At 38.9% G+C, this 18,745-nt stretch overlaps 1 protein-coding gene across 1 annotated transcript; it reads right to left on the bottom strand.

Annotated features, from left to right (window-relative positions):
- Nucleotides 1–10,621: 10,621 nt before the first annotated feature.
- On the bottom strand, nt 10,622–18,498 carry LOC121771013. The gene is made up of 2 exons (XM_042167811.1): nt 18,405–18,498; nt 10,622–13,120 (listed from the first exon to the last, which is right to left on the bottom strand). The coding sequence occupies exon 2, from the start codon at nt 13,006–13,008 to the stop codon at nt 12,172–12,174; it is 837 nt and encodes a 278-aa protein (XP_042023745.1). The 5' UTR covers nt 13,009–13,120; nt 18,405–18,498; the 3' UTR covers nt 10,622–12,171.
- Between the last annotated feature and the right edge of the window lie 247 nt (nt 18,499–18,745).

Raw genomic sequence — 18,745 nt, 5'->3', positions numbered from 1 at the left:
TTCGACTTGTGATTTCACCATTGCGATTTCAACTTGTAAAACAAGTTCTCGAGCCTTGTCAATAATTCAAAATATTTGAATAATACTCCCTCCGTCCCCAAAGAGTATGAATTATTTCCTTTTTATTCTGTCCATAAATAGTATGAACTTTCTAATTTTAAAAAATTCAAACAGCATATTACCCCTATACATCATTTTATTTACAACTTATATCATTACCATTAACATTTATACCATTATAATAATGTGGAGCCAACTCTCTACTAACATTATTTCCACTACCCTTTCTATCCCTCTCTCTTACTTTTCTCATTATTTATTAAAATCCGGGTCGAACTTAAAGTTCATACTCTTTGGGGACGGAGGGGGTAATTAAAATTCACCTTGCATCAATTATTTAAAAGCCACGTCGCGCAATCAACGAAGTTGACTCGGTCAACAGACAGTCAAAACCCTAAATCCAATTAGGTCACAAGAATATCAAATAATCATTTCACTCGTCATTTAATCCACGAATTTCACGGCATTAAATGCAAAAAATTTTAGGGTTTGAAAATTAGGGTTCGAAAAGTGGGGCGTTACAGCCGACCTTCTAGACTGGTCAAGCTTGCCTGCACAAGTATAGTTATGACATGGAGCCACATGTCTCCCGCGCTCCCAAAAGAGCAAGGCTCGGAATCTGCACCTTGGCCCTTCCTAGGATGGGCAGGGAGATCGAGAGGATGCTCACGATGGTCCATCCATCCGTGAATGCCGAAGAAGAAGACGAGGAGGAGGAGCCCCTCGAGGAAAAATGGAACCTGAATTAGGAAAGTGTTGGGCACATCGAAGAGGAGGAGAATGAAGAGGTTGAAATTTAGGGACGATGGTTGTGGAAAAATTGTGTTGTTTTTCTATGTTTTCATACTGTTTTATCCCCGCTTGACTATTTACCATTTCTTTTCCACGTTTTGTTTTTTTTTCCTTTTCCCCCTTTCGTTTTGATTGATACTAAGACCTCTTGGAGACAACGTTTTGATATACTATGAGAAGTTTTCATCTTTTACTATCCTATTGTTCAATTATTCCTTGATCCCTGTTTATGAAATAATGCATGACTTTTTCAAATGTACAACATGCTATTGATGGATTTGAATAAGTGCAATAATGACTTGAGTGATAATAAATCATAATGCCGCCAAGATGGGATGTAAGACGTGAAAACAAAGAGCCTACACATCAGACGGTGGTAGATGAAAGTGTGACACAACCAACGCCGCCGCCACCACCTCCTCCACCTCCGGTAGAACGACACATCGAGGATTTATTACAAAAACAAAATCCTCCCTTCTTTGATGGAATGGGAGATCCGGTGAATGCAGAAACTTTGATACGCGCATTGGAGCACATTTTTAAATTTCTGAAGTGCAACGATGAGGAACGACTACATTTTGTGACCTATCAACTAACTGGGTCAGCAGACTTCTGGTGGGGAACCAAGCTAAAGACCATGCCATGGGATCAAGTAGATAGGATGACTTGGGAGGATTTCAATGCGTAGATATACACCAAATATATCCCAAAAAGCTATCGGAAGGCAAAGGCGGCCGAGTTTTACAATCTAAAATAGGGACGCATGTCTGTGACATAGTTTGACCGCACACTTTGCGACACAACTCGGTATGCACCTGAGCAAGTGGATAACTAAGAGAAGTTGATTGAGAAGTTCTGTGAGGATCTATGGAACAAGATACAAATGGCATTGGCCAGCCGTGGGAAGCTTACATATGCAGAAGCGTTGGCCCTTGCACCAGACGTTGAGGCAGCTATGCCCAAGGAGAGGGAAACGGGAAACACTGCAATGGCATTATCTCCACCACATCATTCTCGAGAGAAGAGCAAGTGGGATGGGAATAGAACACCCTATGAAAACAAGAGATACCAGCCCACCCAGTGTTAGAGTTTGTATACTAGAAATCACCTTTCGAGTGATTGAATACTGTAAAACTCTCATTTTATTTTCCAAAGAATAAAACAGATTATTTTTGTCGTAATATTGTTATGTTTTTACATTTAATGGATGTTTATTGCATTTTTGAATGTATAAGAAACTTAACAAAGTCTAAGTCTTTGTTTTAGTAGACCGGTTGTGGGCGACGTCCACTTTAAGGTAACACGGTCAGTTCTGAACAAAGAAAAAAAGAAGAATTTCACAACCCAGATAGGCCTAGACTACCTATCGAGAATGGTTGCAATGTCAGTCCGTATATTTCTAAGCCTTACTGAAATAAGATGACATTTGTATGGTACAACACTGAACGGATCTAACAACGAGACAAGTCCTTACGCTATCTACTGAAAGACGAGGTCATGATAAATATTTATTTCTTAATCAATGTAGGTTAGCATTGATCATACGGTATTGATTATGCAATACTTTGACTTATCAAATGGTGCGGGTTTTTCGCAACCCAATAATCCTGATATATTGGGTAGTGGTGATAAATATCTAGCGGTGTTTGGATTGCTACTATATTGAATCGTGAGCGAGGTGGGTCTCGTTTGATAACGTCCACAAGAGGAGCTCGAAACAAAGTTTTATTATTCGGAACCTTACATATGCAGAAGCGTTGGCCCTTGCACCAGACGTTGAGGCAGCTATGCCCAAGGAGAGGGAAACGGGAAACACTGCAATGGCATTACCTCCACCACATCATTCTCGAGAGAAGAGCAAGTGGGATGGGAATAGAACACCCTATGAAAACAAGAGATACCAGCCCACCCAGTGTTAGAGTTTGTATACTAGAAATCACCTTTCGAGTGATTGAATACTGTAAAACTCTCATTTTATTTTCCAAAGAATAAAACAGATTATTTTTGTCGTAATATTGTTATGTTTTTACATTTAATGGATGTTTATTGCATTTTTGAATGTATAAGAAACTTAACAAAGTCTAAGTCTTTGTTTTAGTAGACCGGTTGTGGGCGACGTCCACTTTAAGGTAACACGGTCAGTTCTGAACAAAGAAAAAAAGAAGAATTTCACAACCCAGATAGGCCTAGACTACCTATCGAGAATGGTTGCAATGTCAGTCCGTATATTTCTAAGCCTTACTGAAATAAGATGACATTTGTATGGTACAACACTGAACGGATCTAACAACGAGACAAGTCCTTACGCTATCTACTGAAAGACGAGGTCATGATAAATATTTATTTCTTAATCAATGTAGGTTAGCATTGATCATACGGTATTGATTATGCAATACTTTGACTTATCAAATGGTGCGGGTTTTTCGCAACCCAATAATCCTGATATATTGGGTAGTGGTGATAAATATCTAGCGGTGCTTGGATTGCTACTATATTGAATCGTGAGCGAGGTGGGTCTCGTTTGATAACGTCCACAAGAGGAGCTCGAAACAAAGTTTTATTATTCGGAACCTTACATATGCAGAAGCGTTGGCCCTTGCACCAGACGTTGAGGCAGCTATGCCCAAGGAGAGGGAAACGGGAAACACTGCAATGGCATTACCTCCACCACATCATTCTCGAGAGAAGAGCAAGTGGGATGGGAATAGAACACCCTATGAAAACAAGAGATACCAGCCCACCCAGTGTTAGAGTTTGTATACTAGAAATCACCTTTCGAGTGATTGAATACTGTAAAACTCTCATTTTATTTTCCAAAGAATAAAACAGATTATTTTTGTCGTAATATTGTTATGTTTTTACATTTAATGGATGTTTATTGCATTTTTGAATGTATAAGAAACTTAACAAAGTCTAAGTCTTTGTTTTAGTAGACCGGTTGTGGGCGACGTCCACTTTAAGGTAACACGGTCAGTTCTGAACAAAGAAAAAAAGAAGAATTTCACAACCCAGATAGGCCTAGACTACCTATCGAGAATGGTTGCAATGTCAGTCCGTATATTTCTAAGCCTTACTGAAATAAGATGACATTTGTATGGTACAACACTGAACGGATCTAACAACGAGACAAGTCCTTACGCTATCTACTGAAAGACGAGGTCATGATAAATATTTATTTCTTAATCAATGTAGGTTAGCATTGATCATACGGTATTGATTATGCAATACTTTGACTTATCAAATGGTGCGGGTTTTTCGCAACCCAATAATCCTGATATATTGGGTAGTGGTGATAAATATCTAGCGGTGCTTGGATTGCTACTATATTGAATCGTGCGCGAGGTGGGTCTCGTTTGATAACGTCCACAAGAGGAGCTCGAAACAAAGTTTTATTATTCGGAACCTAACTAGTTGGAGTTTGATCACTCTATGAATAATAAATAAGTGTTTCATGCTAAGTCCACTCTTGGAATTAATAAGATGTTAATTAATTAAGTCTATAGCAGACATTAATTAATTAATGGACATTTATATCTTAAGCGCGGGAAATGTAAGTCAAAACGGAAACCCGGATTACTTGTAATTTTAGATTTGGATGGGGAGGTCAATATTACTTCTGTAGTAGCTGCTCATAATATTTCAATATTAAATTGTGGGTTCAATTTAATTAGTAAAAAGCAAATTGGGGTGAGCCCATATCCAGCACCTTCCATAAATCCCTGACTGACCCAATATGTAACTTAATATAAATAAGAGAATAAATGAGACATAAAATACACAATTTTATTTTAAAATTTTTCATCCCGGTCGCTGCACCAGGCGATGGCCAAGAGCGACGCGCCACGTTGTGCGACGCTAGCGGAGCCAATGGGAGCGGCAGATGGGAGCCTGGCCGAGACGGGTTGTCGCTCCGCTGGCCGAGAACAGCGCCACCCGACGTGCACGTGTGTGCGACGGCTGGCCTAGACGCTGGCATGCGATTCAGGTGCTGCTGGCCGAGAGTCGTGAGCGCGCCCTGGTCCGATGACGCGTTCGTCGGATTTTTGTCGTCGTCGATTCGTGCGAACTTCGATCGACGAGATAAATATGAAATATTATTTTATGATTATTTAAGTCTTGAAATTAAAAGAAATCATTAAAATATTATTATTTTATGTTAATAAAACATTTTGGGAAGATTTCCCTAGATTTTAGGAATATTTTAATTATTGACTATATCTATGGAAATAAATATATTTTTATTTATTCCTAGATGATATGGACAAGAATAATTTAATAGTTTCCTAAATATTATACATCTAGAATCTTAATAAGGAAAGATATTTAGGAATACATTAAATAATATAATTATTCCCTACCTAATCTTGAACAATGAAAGAATTTAAGTTTAATTATTCATGTCCGTCCAAGATATAAATAATTCAATTTATTTTAGATACGTCTTATAGAAGACATTGAATAAGAATTAAACTTTAGCAAATTAATATAACTTCCTTAAATAAGATATTAAAAGATAATAAAAGTTTTAATTATCCAGTCAATTAAATACCAACAGAATTTAATTAAGCCTTTTCAACCTTAAGGCTAAGGATAATTAATGAAAAACCATAACTAAAATATCTAAGCTATAATTACGAACCATGTTCGTATATGGTCTCCATCGATTGGTCTGCCAAATTTTGTGAAGCTAGTTTCTAATATTATCGCCACTCATTATGTGAGGACAATAATCCTACGAAACAGTAAGCTCAAGAGGGCGGACTTCTCACATAATAAATAGTATGAACTGGGAAGTGGTTCCTAATATTATCGCCACCCATTATGTGGGGACAATAATCCTAAGGAACTGCGTGTTTCAGAAGTTCAAACAGAATTTATGAGATACCTTGATTTTGTTTGCAACACATGAACGTTGTTATGGGAGTGTGTTGTAGGAATAAAATTCTGTAATGCTAAATATGGTGGTCTTGCTTAGGCAACATTAGACGGCCATGCTATTATGTGGTCTTTGGACTATTCGTCGGTGTTGTGACCAGTAAAAATGCTAAAATTTTAATGCGTATTGACCTCTTATGGAGGATACAAATTATTAATTTTACAGTTGTAAGATTTTGAAGTTTTATGGTTAATCTACTCAACTATCTTACATAAGTTTATGACAAATAGTTCTGTTTTGCAGTGTAAACAAAATCGTCAAAATGTCATTCAATCATCTTTCTGCAATTCTCAAAGAAAACAAACTCGATGGCCAAAATTAAATAGAATGGAAACAAAATTTGGTCATCGTTTTCACAGCCGAAGAGTACTAGTTTGTGCTTACTACTCCTCGGCCTCTAGTGCCTGCGACCAATGTCACGCATGCAGTTCGAGATGCTCATAGGCGGTGGCATAAGGCGAATGAGATGACTAAGTGTTATATGTTGGCCTCTACGTCAATAGTGCTTAAGCATCATCATTCCGCCATGGAGACTGTCGCCGAGATGATGCAGAATCTCACCAATCTTTTTGGTACTCAGAATCGAGCAGCCAAGTCTCAAGCTTTTTGGAGTATCACGACGAAGACGATGAAGGAAGGCACATTTATGCAGGACCATGTCATCAAGATGATGAGCCACCTTAATCAAATTGAGGTTTTGGGAGGGACCACCTGTAACACCCCTTACTCGTTTCGTAAGGCCAACGAATTAATAGTGTCACCATTGGATATCAGTAACACTTCAACAAAAACTTTCTCTTTTCTTTTAAGGGGTTACATTTTACCAACACTATTGCATATTAGAACTTTTCTTTAGAACTGGGCTATTTAGAGCTTTATGCATAACATTTTCAAATACCCAAGGAAGTCTAGTTACAATCCAACACAAGATTCATTCAAAACAAAACATTAATGCTTTAGGTGATATCACTATTTTCCCATGTACTATCAAAATCAGACAAATCATGGTAGTGTTTTCTTAATAAATTTATTATAAATACTAGAATTACTTATAAATTCATTCTAAAATTCAGAGGATATCTAGACACTTGATAGAGAAATCAGAAATTTCCTACTCAAGTTTACATCTAGTTTAATTACTCAGAATAATTCAAAAGAGACATACAAAACAGAGCACTTACAAAAGTATGACAGCTTATAGTTACATTGTTATAACATTTTATATAAAGAGTAAACGAACTCCAAATTCTCCACATAATTCAGGGACCATCGAGACTTATCAAAGTTATTTGGAAAATTATTAAATCAAACTTTAGACTCTTTTGAACATGCTATAAAATTCGAATCAAGTGGCTGAAAAACAGAGGAAATATCCATTTTCCAATCATTTAAATCATGATCTATTACAATTCATGTTTAATAGTATAAATCATATATCTAAACTCATTTTACATAATCAATCATCAAAAGAATTCTAAGAAACCAAGCTATACTTTTCATTCCTCTTACAATAAAATAGTAGAGTTCAAGCTTTCAAGTTAATGATCAAAATATGCTCCATACTATCATACAGTCACATATTCACTCACAACACTAGAAATAAATCATCCTTAAATCTCAAAATATGAAAGGCAGAACCTTAGGGTTCATAAACTCATGAATTTATTAATTTATGCTCTATTGAAATGTGATAGAAGTGATTAGCCAACGAGCACACTAAATTGAAGAAGAAAAATGCCATGTGTAATGGAGGAGGGATTGCCGTTCCAGCTTCCCCTCAATCCCACACTCTCCAAACCCTCAATAATGCCTTATATACACGTTGTATCATCATATCATCATGTATTGGAATTTAGAATCAAATAATAAAACTTGGAGTTGGGAGAGGAAAAGTGCCGATCTTAGATGATGAAGATTGAGGAAGAACGGTGTTTTTAAGTGTATTTAAATGTGTCCTCCAACTATTATATTATTATGTGCTATTTTCATTTGCCAAGTGGCACTATTTTATGTAAGAAGAATGGAGTACATTTTTCTTGATTTCACTATAACTTTTTACATATTAAGTAAACATTTAGGGCTAATTTATCTCCTAATAATACATAAAAAATTCGCTCCTTTCATTTAGGGCTAAGTAAACATTTAGGGCTAAGTAAACATTTAGGACATAATTTCTTTATAACTTTGGTCATATCGGTAACTTAAAATTCAAACAATAATATTTTTATTCATTCTAAGTCATATATACACTTTAGTCATATATACACTTTAATTCATGCTGCTCACAGTATAACATACTTACAAAATTTATCATTCATATTTATTAATTGTCACTATTTTTTTATATTATATCTTTCACCGCAAGCCTCGATTCTTCAATCTCTCAATCAGAATAACAAATTTCTTTCTAGGACCATTTTTGGGGCGCTACACCATCGATCCCGAGTCCCTTACTATCTTCCTTCAGAGTCTTCCCCCTAGCTTTCAGCAGTTCAAGTTCAACTTTGAGATGAACAAAAGGAACTACACCTTGACAGAGTTGTTGATTGAACTTCATGGTCTAAGCTAAAGTGGCGATGATGAGTTTGGCGTCTCATTCCTCTGGCTCTAAGCCTAGCGTAGGAAAGAAGAAAGTGTCGGACCATGTTGTTGCTAAGACTGCTAAGGGAAAGAAGAAGAAGGTCAACAAGAAGCAAACTGGAAAGTGCTTCAAGTGTGGAGTGGAGGGGCATTAGAAGCCAGACTGCCCTAAGAAGGGCAAGGCTACAGGTATGCACCAAGCTCTAGTGGTAGTTATGTTTGGCTTCTACATCTACTCATACTTGAGTTATTGACACCGGAGCCACTGGTCACATTTATTTTGATCCTGACTTAATACAGATTACAAGACGACTACATGATAGTGAGATCCAAGTCCAGCTAGGCGACGCTACCAAAGTGGCGGCCGTTGCAGTGGGAGACGTTTATTTACATTTTAGTAGTGATAGATTTTTTATTTTGAAGAATATTTTGTTGATACCTTCTTTTAGAAGAAATTTAATTTCAGTTTCTAAATTAGTTTTTGATGGATATTCGATTTCTTTTAATGACAATTGCGTTATTAAGAAAGATGGTTCTTATATCTGTCGTGGTATCATGGAAAACAATTTGTACACAATTACTTCTACACAATTTAACAAACGCAATTCAGAACTCAATACAACATCGATAATTTCAAGGAAAAGAAAAGTACCTTCAAGTTTAATTAACGAAACGTACTTATGGCACCTCAGACTTGGTCATGCCAACCAAAGAATGATTCATTCTCTAGTGGACCAATACCTTATCAAAGGTCTAGAAAAAGAGTCGTTTCAAACGTGTGAATCCTTCTTAGAAGGCATGGCAGGAATTGAATCCCAATTGACTGCGCCGGGCATGCCCCAGCAGAACGGCGTAGCTGAAAGAAGGTATAGGACCTTGTTAAACATGGTCTGATCGATGATGGAGGCAAATACCTTAGTGCCGAGTTTTTGGACTACTTATCAGTAGCGGGAGTTGAATCCCAATTGACTGCGCCGGGCACGCCCCAGCAGAACGGCGTAGCTGAAAGAAGGAATATGACCTTTTTAAACATGGTCCGATTGATGATGAGTTATGCATGGTTACCAATTTCATTTTGTGGATATGCCTTGATTTCTACGAGTGTTATATATGACAATTTACTAACAAAATTTGTTCCTACTACTCTATATGAGTTGTGGACTGGGCGCGAGCCCAATCTAGAACATCGCAAGGTATGGGGGTGTCCGGCTCATGTATTGGAAAAGGATCCAACTAAGCTGGAATCAATGACAGAGGTATGTTTGTTTATTGGTTACCCTAGAGGACTGAAAGCCTATGAATTATGTATTCTCCGAGATAAGAAAGTCATTGTGGGTACTCACGCGACATTCTTAGAGGAAGACTTTGTTATGAATCATAGCCCCATCAGTGAAGTGGCTCTTGACGAGCTAAATTCTGTCACAAGTTCAATTAACCAAGAACAAGTACCAAGTGTACAAACAATTCCAAAAATTTCAACCTCTACTCAAAATGTTGTAGTGCCGCGTCGCAATGGCAGGGTTTCTCGTGAACCCTATAGATACATTGGTTTAGGAGAATCTATGGATCACTCTTCAGACAGCAATGTATTGGATCCCTAGAATTTTTGCAGATGCGCAGATGGATGCCGATCATTGCGAATGGGTGAAAGCAATGGATTCAGAACTACAATCAATGGTAGACAAGGATGTCTACGATTTGTCTGCCCTACCCGAAGGCTGTATTTCCATTGGGAGCAAGTGGATATACAAACGTAAACGTGGACCCGATGGACGAGTTGAAGTCTTTAAAGCAAGACAAGTGGCTATGGGGGTATACCCAATAGGAAGGTGTCGATTACGACGAAACATTCTCCCCAGTAGCCATGCTAAAATCGATCTGTATACTTTTGTCTATAGCAGCTTACATGGATTGGGAAGTGTGGCAGATGGACATTAAGACTGCATTCTGCAACGGTAGTCTTGAGGAGACCATCTATATTGAACAACCCGAAGGATACGCCGTGCAGGGCAAGGAACACATGGTTTGGAAGCTTAAGAAAGCCATTTATGGTCTCAAGCAAGCATCTAGATCATGGAACCATTGTTTCGATCAAATTGTTCAGAAGTTTGGATTCGAAAAGTGCCCAAATGAAAGTTGTGTTTACAAGAAGGTTGAAAAATGAAATGTTGTGTTCTTTTTTTTTGATGAATAAATGAATTAAATATAACCAAACCAAACTTTTACATCATACACTTGGGTATACCCGAGGAAAGAACAAGTGAAAAGCCACAAGACGACTAGTACAAAGAAACATGGTAACAACCAAGATGCTAGAAATAAAGGGCAGGGCCCCAACAAGATCGAACACAGTTCAAATCACCCATCGAAACCTAGAGTAGGCAGGCCTCGTTAAAACCCCTTGGGGATAAAACCCCATGGAATAAAACTCCCCAAGGGCAAAAAGAGTACCCTGAAGAGTGACTCAAAATGTGTCGAACACCAAAACATCCAAACCCTGTGTACCCATCATCATCTGTCTGGTAGGTGAAGAAGATCCTAATCATGTGGGAAGTGTGAGTACAAGATGTTGTAGGTGGCTTCTTTGATCTCAAAGATGACCCTAGCTGTGTCCCAAGCTTTCCCATCGAAGATAATCTTGTTCCGAGTCCTCCAAATGATCGCTACAGAAGCCATGAGAGCAACCCTCTTCGCCATCTGTACAATCTGTGAACCTCGTATCTGCCGTCCTGCCCATTTGATGACACTCCTAATCGCCGTCGATCTCCACGCAATACCAAGCTAGAGCATGATCTTCCCCCAAACTGCCCAGGTCTTCGTGCACTTAAAGAAAAGATGGTCTGCTAATTCTTCCTCCCTGCGACAAATCTGACAAGTAGAGTCCAAGTTCTCCAAGAAATAGAGGTGATCCTGTGTGGAGAAGCATCCTCGAAGAGCGAGCCCAATAATGAACGAGTACTTAGGAGGGACAATGTCCTTCCAAACATACTTAGCCAAAACCCATCTCTCACCTCTCGGCCTAAACTACTCATATGCCTCGTGAACTCCTTTCCCTGCGAACCAAGTTCTCCAGAGTGCCGTGATCTCGTCTCGGATGCATCTGTCCAACATCTAATCCCAAATGGTTAGGAGCTTGTTGATGAGCATGGAGTTGTTCTTCTTGTGCGTTGTCCAATCCCAGATAGAACCATTCCTGATATATTCTACATGAATCCGTCGAATCCAGAAAGAGTCCTTCTTCGAGTGAATATTCCAGAGGATCGCCTTGAGGTTTTTGACTCCCAGAACTCCTTCCTTCTTCGGCTTGCAAACATCATCCCATGCAACTTGACCATACTTCTTCCCTCAAAGGAAAGTACGGGCAATCCCAATAAGCTTCTCAATGACTGTGCCAGGTAACGGAAAGGCTTGGACCCAGTATACTTCCACGCCCTGCAAGACAGACGTGAACAGTTCCAAACATCCTGAAAAGAAAGAGTCTTACTAGGCCATTTTTTTATTTTGTCTGCCAGCTTGTCGATCAGTTGACCATAGTCTGATGTAGCAAGTCTCTTCGATGCGAGTGGAATGGCCAAATACATGATTGGTAGGGTGACTTGTGGGAAGCCAAACACTTGCAACAAATTCTTCTTGGGAACTTTGATGGTGCCTGCAATAAACATGTTAGACTTGCCATGATCGATCCCAAGCCGTGAGCATGCCGAAAACTCCTCCATGGTATCTGCCAAAATCTGCATAGAAATCAAGTCTCCCCTGCCGAACAGAAGTAGGTCATCTGCAAAAGTAAGGTGAGTAATGCCCGCTCACCCGCATTTATAATGGAAAATGAAATCCCTAGAAGTGCGAGAAAGGAGCAACCGAGACAGATATTCCATGCAAAAGACAAACAGAGAAGTAGACATGGGGTCTCCCTGCCTGAGACCCCTTTTACCTCTGAAGTAGCCATGGTGGCTACCATTCACCATGACCGTGTATGATGGTGACGTGACACACTTCATGATTAGGTGGATAAAAGAAGGGTGGAAGTTGAGCCTTGGTGGCCCTCTCTTGACTGTGTAGCCTCTCATTATCTCCTCTGCAAGGTAAATGTTGGCCATGATGCTCCGCCCTGAGATGAAAGCCAACTGGGCTGGGCTAATCATCTTGGGAAGGAGCAGCTCAAGCCGCCTTGAAATGATTTTTGTGATCACCTTGTAGACCACATTACAGCAGGCAATCGGTCTGTAGTCGCTGACTCTGGGGTTCGTGGAGCTCTTCAGGATGAGAGAAATGGTTGTCGTGTTGAGGCTTTTTAGAAGCTTTCCTGTGGAGAAGAACTCCTTTACCGCACTGACCAAGTCTCTCCCAATGAACTCCCAATGCCTCCTGTAGAAGGCTGAAGTGTAACCGTCCGATCTCGGCGACTTATCGATACTAATGTTAAAAAGAGCTTTCTTGATCTCCTCTGTGGTCACCTCTCGGATGAGGCCTTTATTGTCTTCATCATCAAGTATGTATCCTCTGTCAAGAACCTCAGTCCTCAGTGGCTGGACAACTCCTTCGGTTCCCAGGAGTCCCTTGTAGTATTGCACGAAACTGTCGATGATTTCATCCTTGTCCTTTGACATTGAACCATCTTCTCTATAGAGGAGGGTGATCATGTTTCTCGAGTTGTTTCTCTTGACTAGAGAGTGGAAGAAAGTTGTATTCCTGTCGCTCTGCAGAAGGTGTTTCAGGCGTGATTTCTGTCCATAGAACACCTTCTCTGATGTGCTGTAGAAAAGGACTTTCGGTCTTATATCCCTAATACGGTCCTGAATCTCTGCATTCCCTGTAACTTTATCTGCTTCCAACTGAAGGTCTTCCAATTCCTAGTCCACGTACTTTGAATGAGAACAACTATTCTATTATTTATGGCCTCTACACAAAGGAATTGGAAGACCTTCAGTTGGAAGCAGATAGAGTTACAGGGAATGCAGAGTGATAAGGCTCATTTCATGCATTGGTTTTGGTAATATTACATGCCTTTTTGGGAAGATGATGCGCAAATTTGAGATTAAGTGTGCAGATATTTGCTGGGTAAAGTAGATGCTGCAAATTGACCGAGCAGATGCAAAATGAGCAGAAAATGAGTAAAAAGTGTCAAAAATCCGCTAGGTCAAAGAGAAAGTGCGTGAATAATCTGCCAGACCTAGGAATGAAGATCAATTACCGGGGCAGGGAAAATGGAGCAGAAAAAAGTGAAGAAAGGAGCAAATTTAAAAGATCCTATTTTAAGGGTACTAACGTCAAATCATGAAGAGCATACCCTAGGGATTCGAGCATGAAGCCTCCATATATAAAGGGACCAACATGAATGAAGAAGGGAGTGCTTAACGCTATGGTAGTTAGGTAGGAAGTTCTCGGTAGCGCTTAACGCTACCATTCTCGTAGTTTAGGTAGGAAACTCTCATAGGCGCTTAATGCCACTGTTTTTTTAGCTTAGCTTTGTTTAGTTGCTGATTTCTTAGCTTAGTTCAATGGTTTCGACGGGAGAATTGACGACTCCGACGTTGGATTCTTGCTTTCTTTACCGCTTTTGAGACGATGTAGTTAGATCTCGAGTTTCATCGGAGGAATTGACGACTCCGCCATTGGATCTCGACCTATTTTCAGTTTTATGATGCTTTGGTGTTTATTTTCATGTTGATGATGCTATTTACTCATGTTTCTTGGATGCTTTTCGCAATTGGTTATGTTTACATGATTTCCAGTAGTATAGAGGTTGAGATCTAGTTATTCACATGCTCGATTTCTGAGATATGTTAGTTTAGGTGATGCATGCAAGGTTAATCTTTGTTTATTCCACTTTCTGCTTGACCCAGGGGAGTAGATCTGGCAGTTCTAGCTTGAATTTCATGTTTATGTTTCGTTTTCGATGTTGGATTGTGGTGGATCTGAATCTGTGTTGGTGGATCTGAAGTTCTCTGTTTCTATTCTGCATGATTATGGCTGTTTACTGCTTGATCTCGCATCTGCTAGACCCAGTAGCTTAGATCTGTTAGTTTAGGCTTTAATTTCATGTTTAAATTTAGATCTGAGATTGCTCTGTTTTCATGGTGTTTAATGTTCTGTTTTGTTCTGTATTTCCCGTTGGATTCATGAAGAAGATGAAGTTTGGTGGTAGTTAGAATCAGATCTGCTTTAGTTTGTTAGTTGCAGCTTTCTTCTCAGTAGCTATTTAGGGAAATCTGTTCTGCTGCTTTTCTTACGATCTGTTGTCTGACTGTTTTAGGAAACTTATTTGCTTGACCCAGAAAATTCGGTGAGTGATCCAAAGTTAAATTCAATTTCGAATCATGCATGCATCTATATTTCAAGCAATTTCCATTCTCTGGACCCAGTAGATAGAATAGATTAGGTTTAATTTCCTAGGTCTAGTAGTTAAAACTCAACCCTCTCGTTTCGTGGCAGCAGCCGATCACTTTTCCGTTTGTGTCGTAGAAACAATCTCGAGTAGGTCCTTAGTCTCTATGGTTCGACCCCGCTCTTGCCGCTTATACTTCGTAATATTTGTTGCAATAGTCGGAAAATTATAAATCTTGTTGAAAGGAGGAACACGTGCATACGACACATGGGCAAAAATCTCTTCCTTCACAGAGATTCAGAACCGTATCAAGGATATCAGACCGAAAGTCCTTTATGGCCTTAAGAAGGCTATTTATGGCCTCAAGCAAGCATCTAGATCATGGAACCAGTGTTTCGATCAGACTGTTCATAAGTTTGGATTCGAAAAGTGCCCAAATGAAAGCTGCGTGTATAAGGTTGAAAAGGGAAATGTTGTGTTCTTAGTTTTATATATAGATGACATTCTTCTAATTGGAAATAATAAAAATATGTTGTCATCGATACGAACGTGGTTGTCAAGACAGTTCGAGATGAAAGATTTTGGAGAAGCGGGAAACATTCTCGGTATCAAGGTTATACATAACCATGAAAAGAGAATGTTGTGCTTATCTCAAGAAGCTTACATCGATATTGTACTTAGACGTTTTAGCGTGCAAGATCCCAAGAAAGGTTTCTTACCTTTTAGAAACAACATCCATCTATCTCAAGAGATGTGTCCTAAGAAGACGTCTGAGATAGAAGAGATGAGAATGATATCATATGCTTGCGCAATTGGTAGTATCATGTGTGTTATACTTTGTACAAGGCCTGATATTTACTTTGTTGTTGGCATGGTGGCAAGATATCAGTCGAATCTGGGCCAAGGACATTGGACTACCGTAAAGAACATATTCAAGTACCTAAAAAGGACTAAGGACTATGTTCTAGTTTACAATGCAGCCGAGCTCTGTCCGTTGAGATATACTGATTCAGATTTTCAAACTGATCAGGACTCAAGAAAATCTACTTCTGGTTATGTGTTCACCTTGGGAGGTGGTGCCATAATATGGAAGAATGTAAAACAGAAATGAATTGCGGACTCTACCATGGAAGCCGAATATGTGGGCGCTTCGGAGGCTGCAAAGGAAGCTGTATGGCTGAAAAACTTCCTTCTGGACTAAGGTGTTGTTTCGAATCTGCCCAAGAGCTTCACCATTTATTGTGACAATTCTGGTGTTGTGGCAAACTCGAGAGAACCGAGAGCTCATAAAGAGAGCACACACATATAGAGGAAGTACCACATTATAAGAGATATAGTGTAGAGATGAGACATACAAGTGGTCAAGATTGTGTCACAGAACAACCTGGCAGATCCTTTCACGAAGGCTTTAGCGGTCGAGCCGTTTGAGAACCATGTTGAAGGAATGGGAGTTCGACTCAAACAAGACCTCAACTCGCTTTCAGTATAAGTGGGAGAATTAGACGTGTTAGCACATTTATTTGTATACTCGAAAGCTGTTTTGAGTATAAGTGGAAGATTGTTAGAGTGTGTATACTAGAAATCACCTTTCAGGTGATTGAATACTGTAAAACTCTTATTTTATTTTCCAGGGAATAAAACAAATTATTTTTGTCGTAATGTTGTTATGTTTTTACATTTAATGGATGTTTATTGCATGTTTGAATGTATAAGAAACTTAACAAAGTCTAAGTCTTTGTTTTAGTACACCAGTTGTGGGCAACATCCACTTTAAGGTAACACAGTCAGTTCTAAACAAAGAAAAAGAAGAATTTCACAACCCAGATAGGCCTAGACTACCTCTCGAGAAAGGTTGAAATGTTAGTCCGCATATTTCTAAGCCTTACTGAAATAAGATGACATTGGTGTGGTATAACACTAAACGGCTCTAACAGTGAGACAAGTCTTTATGCTATCTACTGAAAGACGATGTCTTGATAAATATTTATTTCTTAATCAATGTAGGTTAACATTGAGCATACGGTATTGATTATGCACTAATTTGCCTTATCAAATGGTGCGGGTTTTTCGCAACCCAATAATCATGATATATTGGGTAGTGGTGATTAATATCTAGCGGTGCTACGATTGCTGTTATGTTTAATCGTACACGAGGTAAGTCTCGGTTGATAATGTCATCAAGAGGAGCTTGAAACAAGGTTTTATTATTCAGAACCTAGCTTGTTGGAGTTTGATCACTCTATGAATAATAAATAAGCGTTTCATGCTAAGTCCACTCTTGGAATTAATAAGATATTAATTAATTAAGTGTCACGACCGCACTTTCTAAGGATAGAAAGCCCGGTTGATCGCGACCAGGGGAGGATGAAAGAAGTGGGGAAGAAAGGGGAAAACCGTGGCACAACTAAACATGAACTGAAATAACTCGAATTTATCTATATCAGAGTGCATGATACAAAGATGGTAAACTAGACTTTTACTTTGCAGCGGAAGAGTCAAGAGTAGATGACATCATGTATGGAGACACGACGCATCCAAGTACTATTCTATCGAAGGATCTTCATTGTCTATGCTCAACACCGCCCGCCGTCATCACTGCTCAACCTGCACATTTTTAAAACATATGCAGGGCTGAGTACTTAGTGTACTCAGTGGACACTTGCCGAAATATATTTTAATAAAAACTAGTTTTGTCAAGCCACTCTTTGAGTGAACTCGAGGTTTTAGGAAAAGGTCCGAGAACACTAAAACATTTTCCTTTTTCAAAAGCGATCTGTCGATCTATTTCCCTAGAACATATGCCGTATCTGACTAACTACTGGGGAACAGAAGCCCACTAATCTCATAGTGAACAGAATTCACGAAACTCCTGGTGAACCGGAATGTATGGGCTTATCCCATTTACAAACCCGAATTCACTAACTCCTGGTGAAACGGAATGTATGGGCTTATCCCACCTACAAACCCGAATTCACTAACTCTTGGTGAAACGGAATGTATGGGCTCATCCCACTTACAAACCCGAATTCACAAAAAAACTGAAACTCCTGGTCTAGTAGGGACATCGTCCTTGCTAGTCAGTCGGATAGGCAACGTTCAAAACAAAACATGGCTTGACATAACCTTTGCAAACCTTATTTTTTTATAAAACCATTTTTTTAACATAGCTCAGCTTTCTTTCATCAAAAGCCGCACATATAACCTTCAAAACTTCCCTTTTCTTTTCTCGTAAACGTATTTGGATCGAAACTCATTTCTATCGGTCAAAGCCGAACTCAAAAATCAATGAAGGCTTCATTTTCCTCGTAAACACTCTTTCAACAAAACTCACTTCTATTGGTCAAAACCGAACTCAAAACTTTCAATACTTTCATTTCCTCATAAAACACTCTTGAAACATAAACTCATTTTTCTATCTTCAAGCCAAACACATAACTTTCAAACTCAACAAAGGCTACACTTTATAGGCACCAATGAGGCAACATATAACATCATATAAATCACATCACTTTCACTTTATGTAAATAGCACTTTTCATGATACTTCACATTAAATAGCAAGTTCGCACTTAACATTATATATTAAATAGAAAGTCAATAAAGTATTTTTCATAAAAACTACACTTTAAACATAAAATTCACAATCATATATCACAATAGAAAGCCCGTAAAATACTTTTCGTAAAAACTGTGATTTTAACAGAAAGCCCACCTCGTTAGCTTAAAACTCCTTAATTTGATTTTTCCTGACTCCGACCTTAGCTCGCGGAGATAACCTTTTTTTAAAAAAAACAACACCACTTACTAACAAGACTTAAGAAAATTCTTAAACTTTAATTAGAATTAGAATGCATGCCATAAATAATCATGGTCCAAGAACTTAATTAGAATTCTTGAGCAAGAACAAATTAACAGCTCAACCTCCCTCTTAAATTAATTCCATCCGGCCCGACTGCTCTTCTCCCTCTTTAATTTATTTCGGCCCAAGGATCAATTATTCCAGCCTAACTGTAACTTCCATAGAACTAGCCTACTTTCTTACACCAAATCAGA

This window comes from Salvia splendens, chromosome 16 (assembly GCF_004379255.2).
Source record: "Salvia splendens isolate huo1 chromosome 16, SspV2, whole genome shotgun sequence".
Classification (NCBI taxonomy): Eukaryota; Viridiplantae; Streptophyta; class Magnoliopsida; order Lamiales; family Lamiaceae; genus Salvia; species Salvia splendens.
Note: the sequence above shows the minus strand (reverse complement) of the source record. Positions and strands in the feature narration are given on the sequence as shown.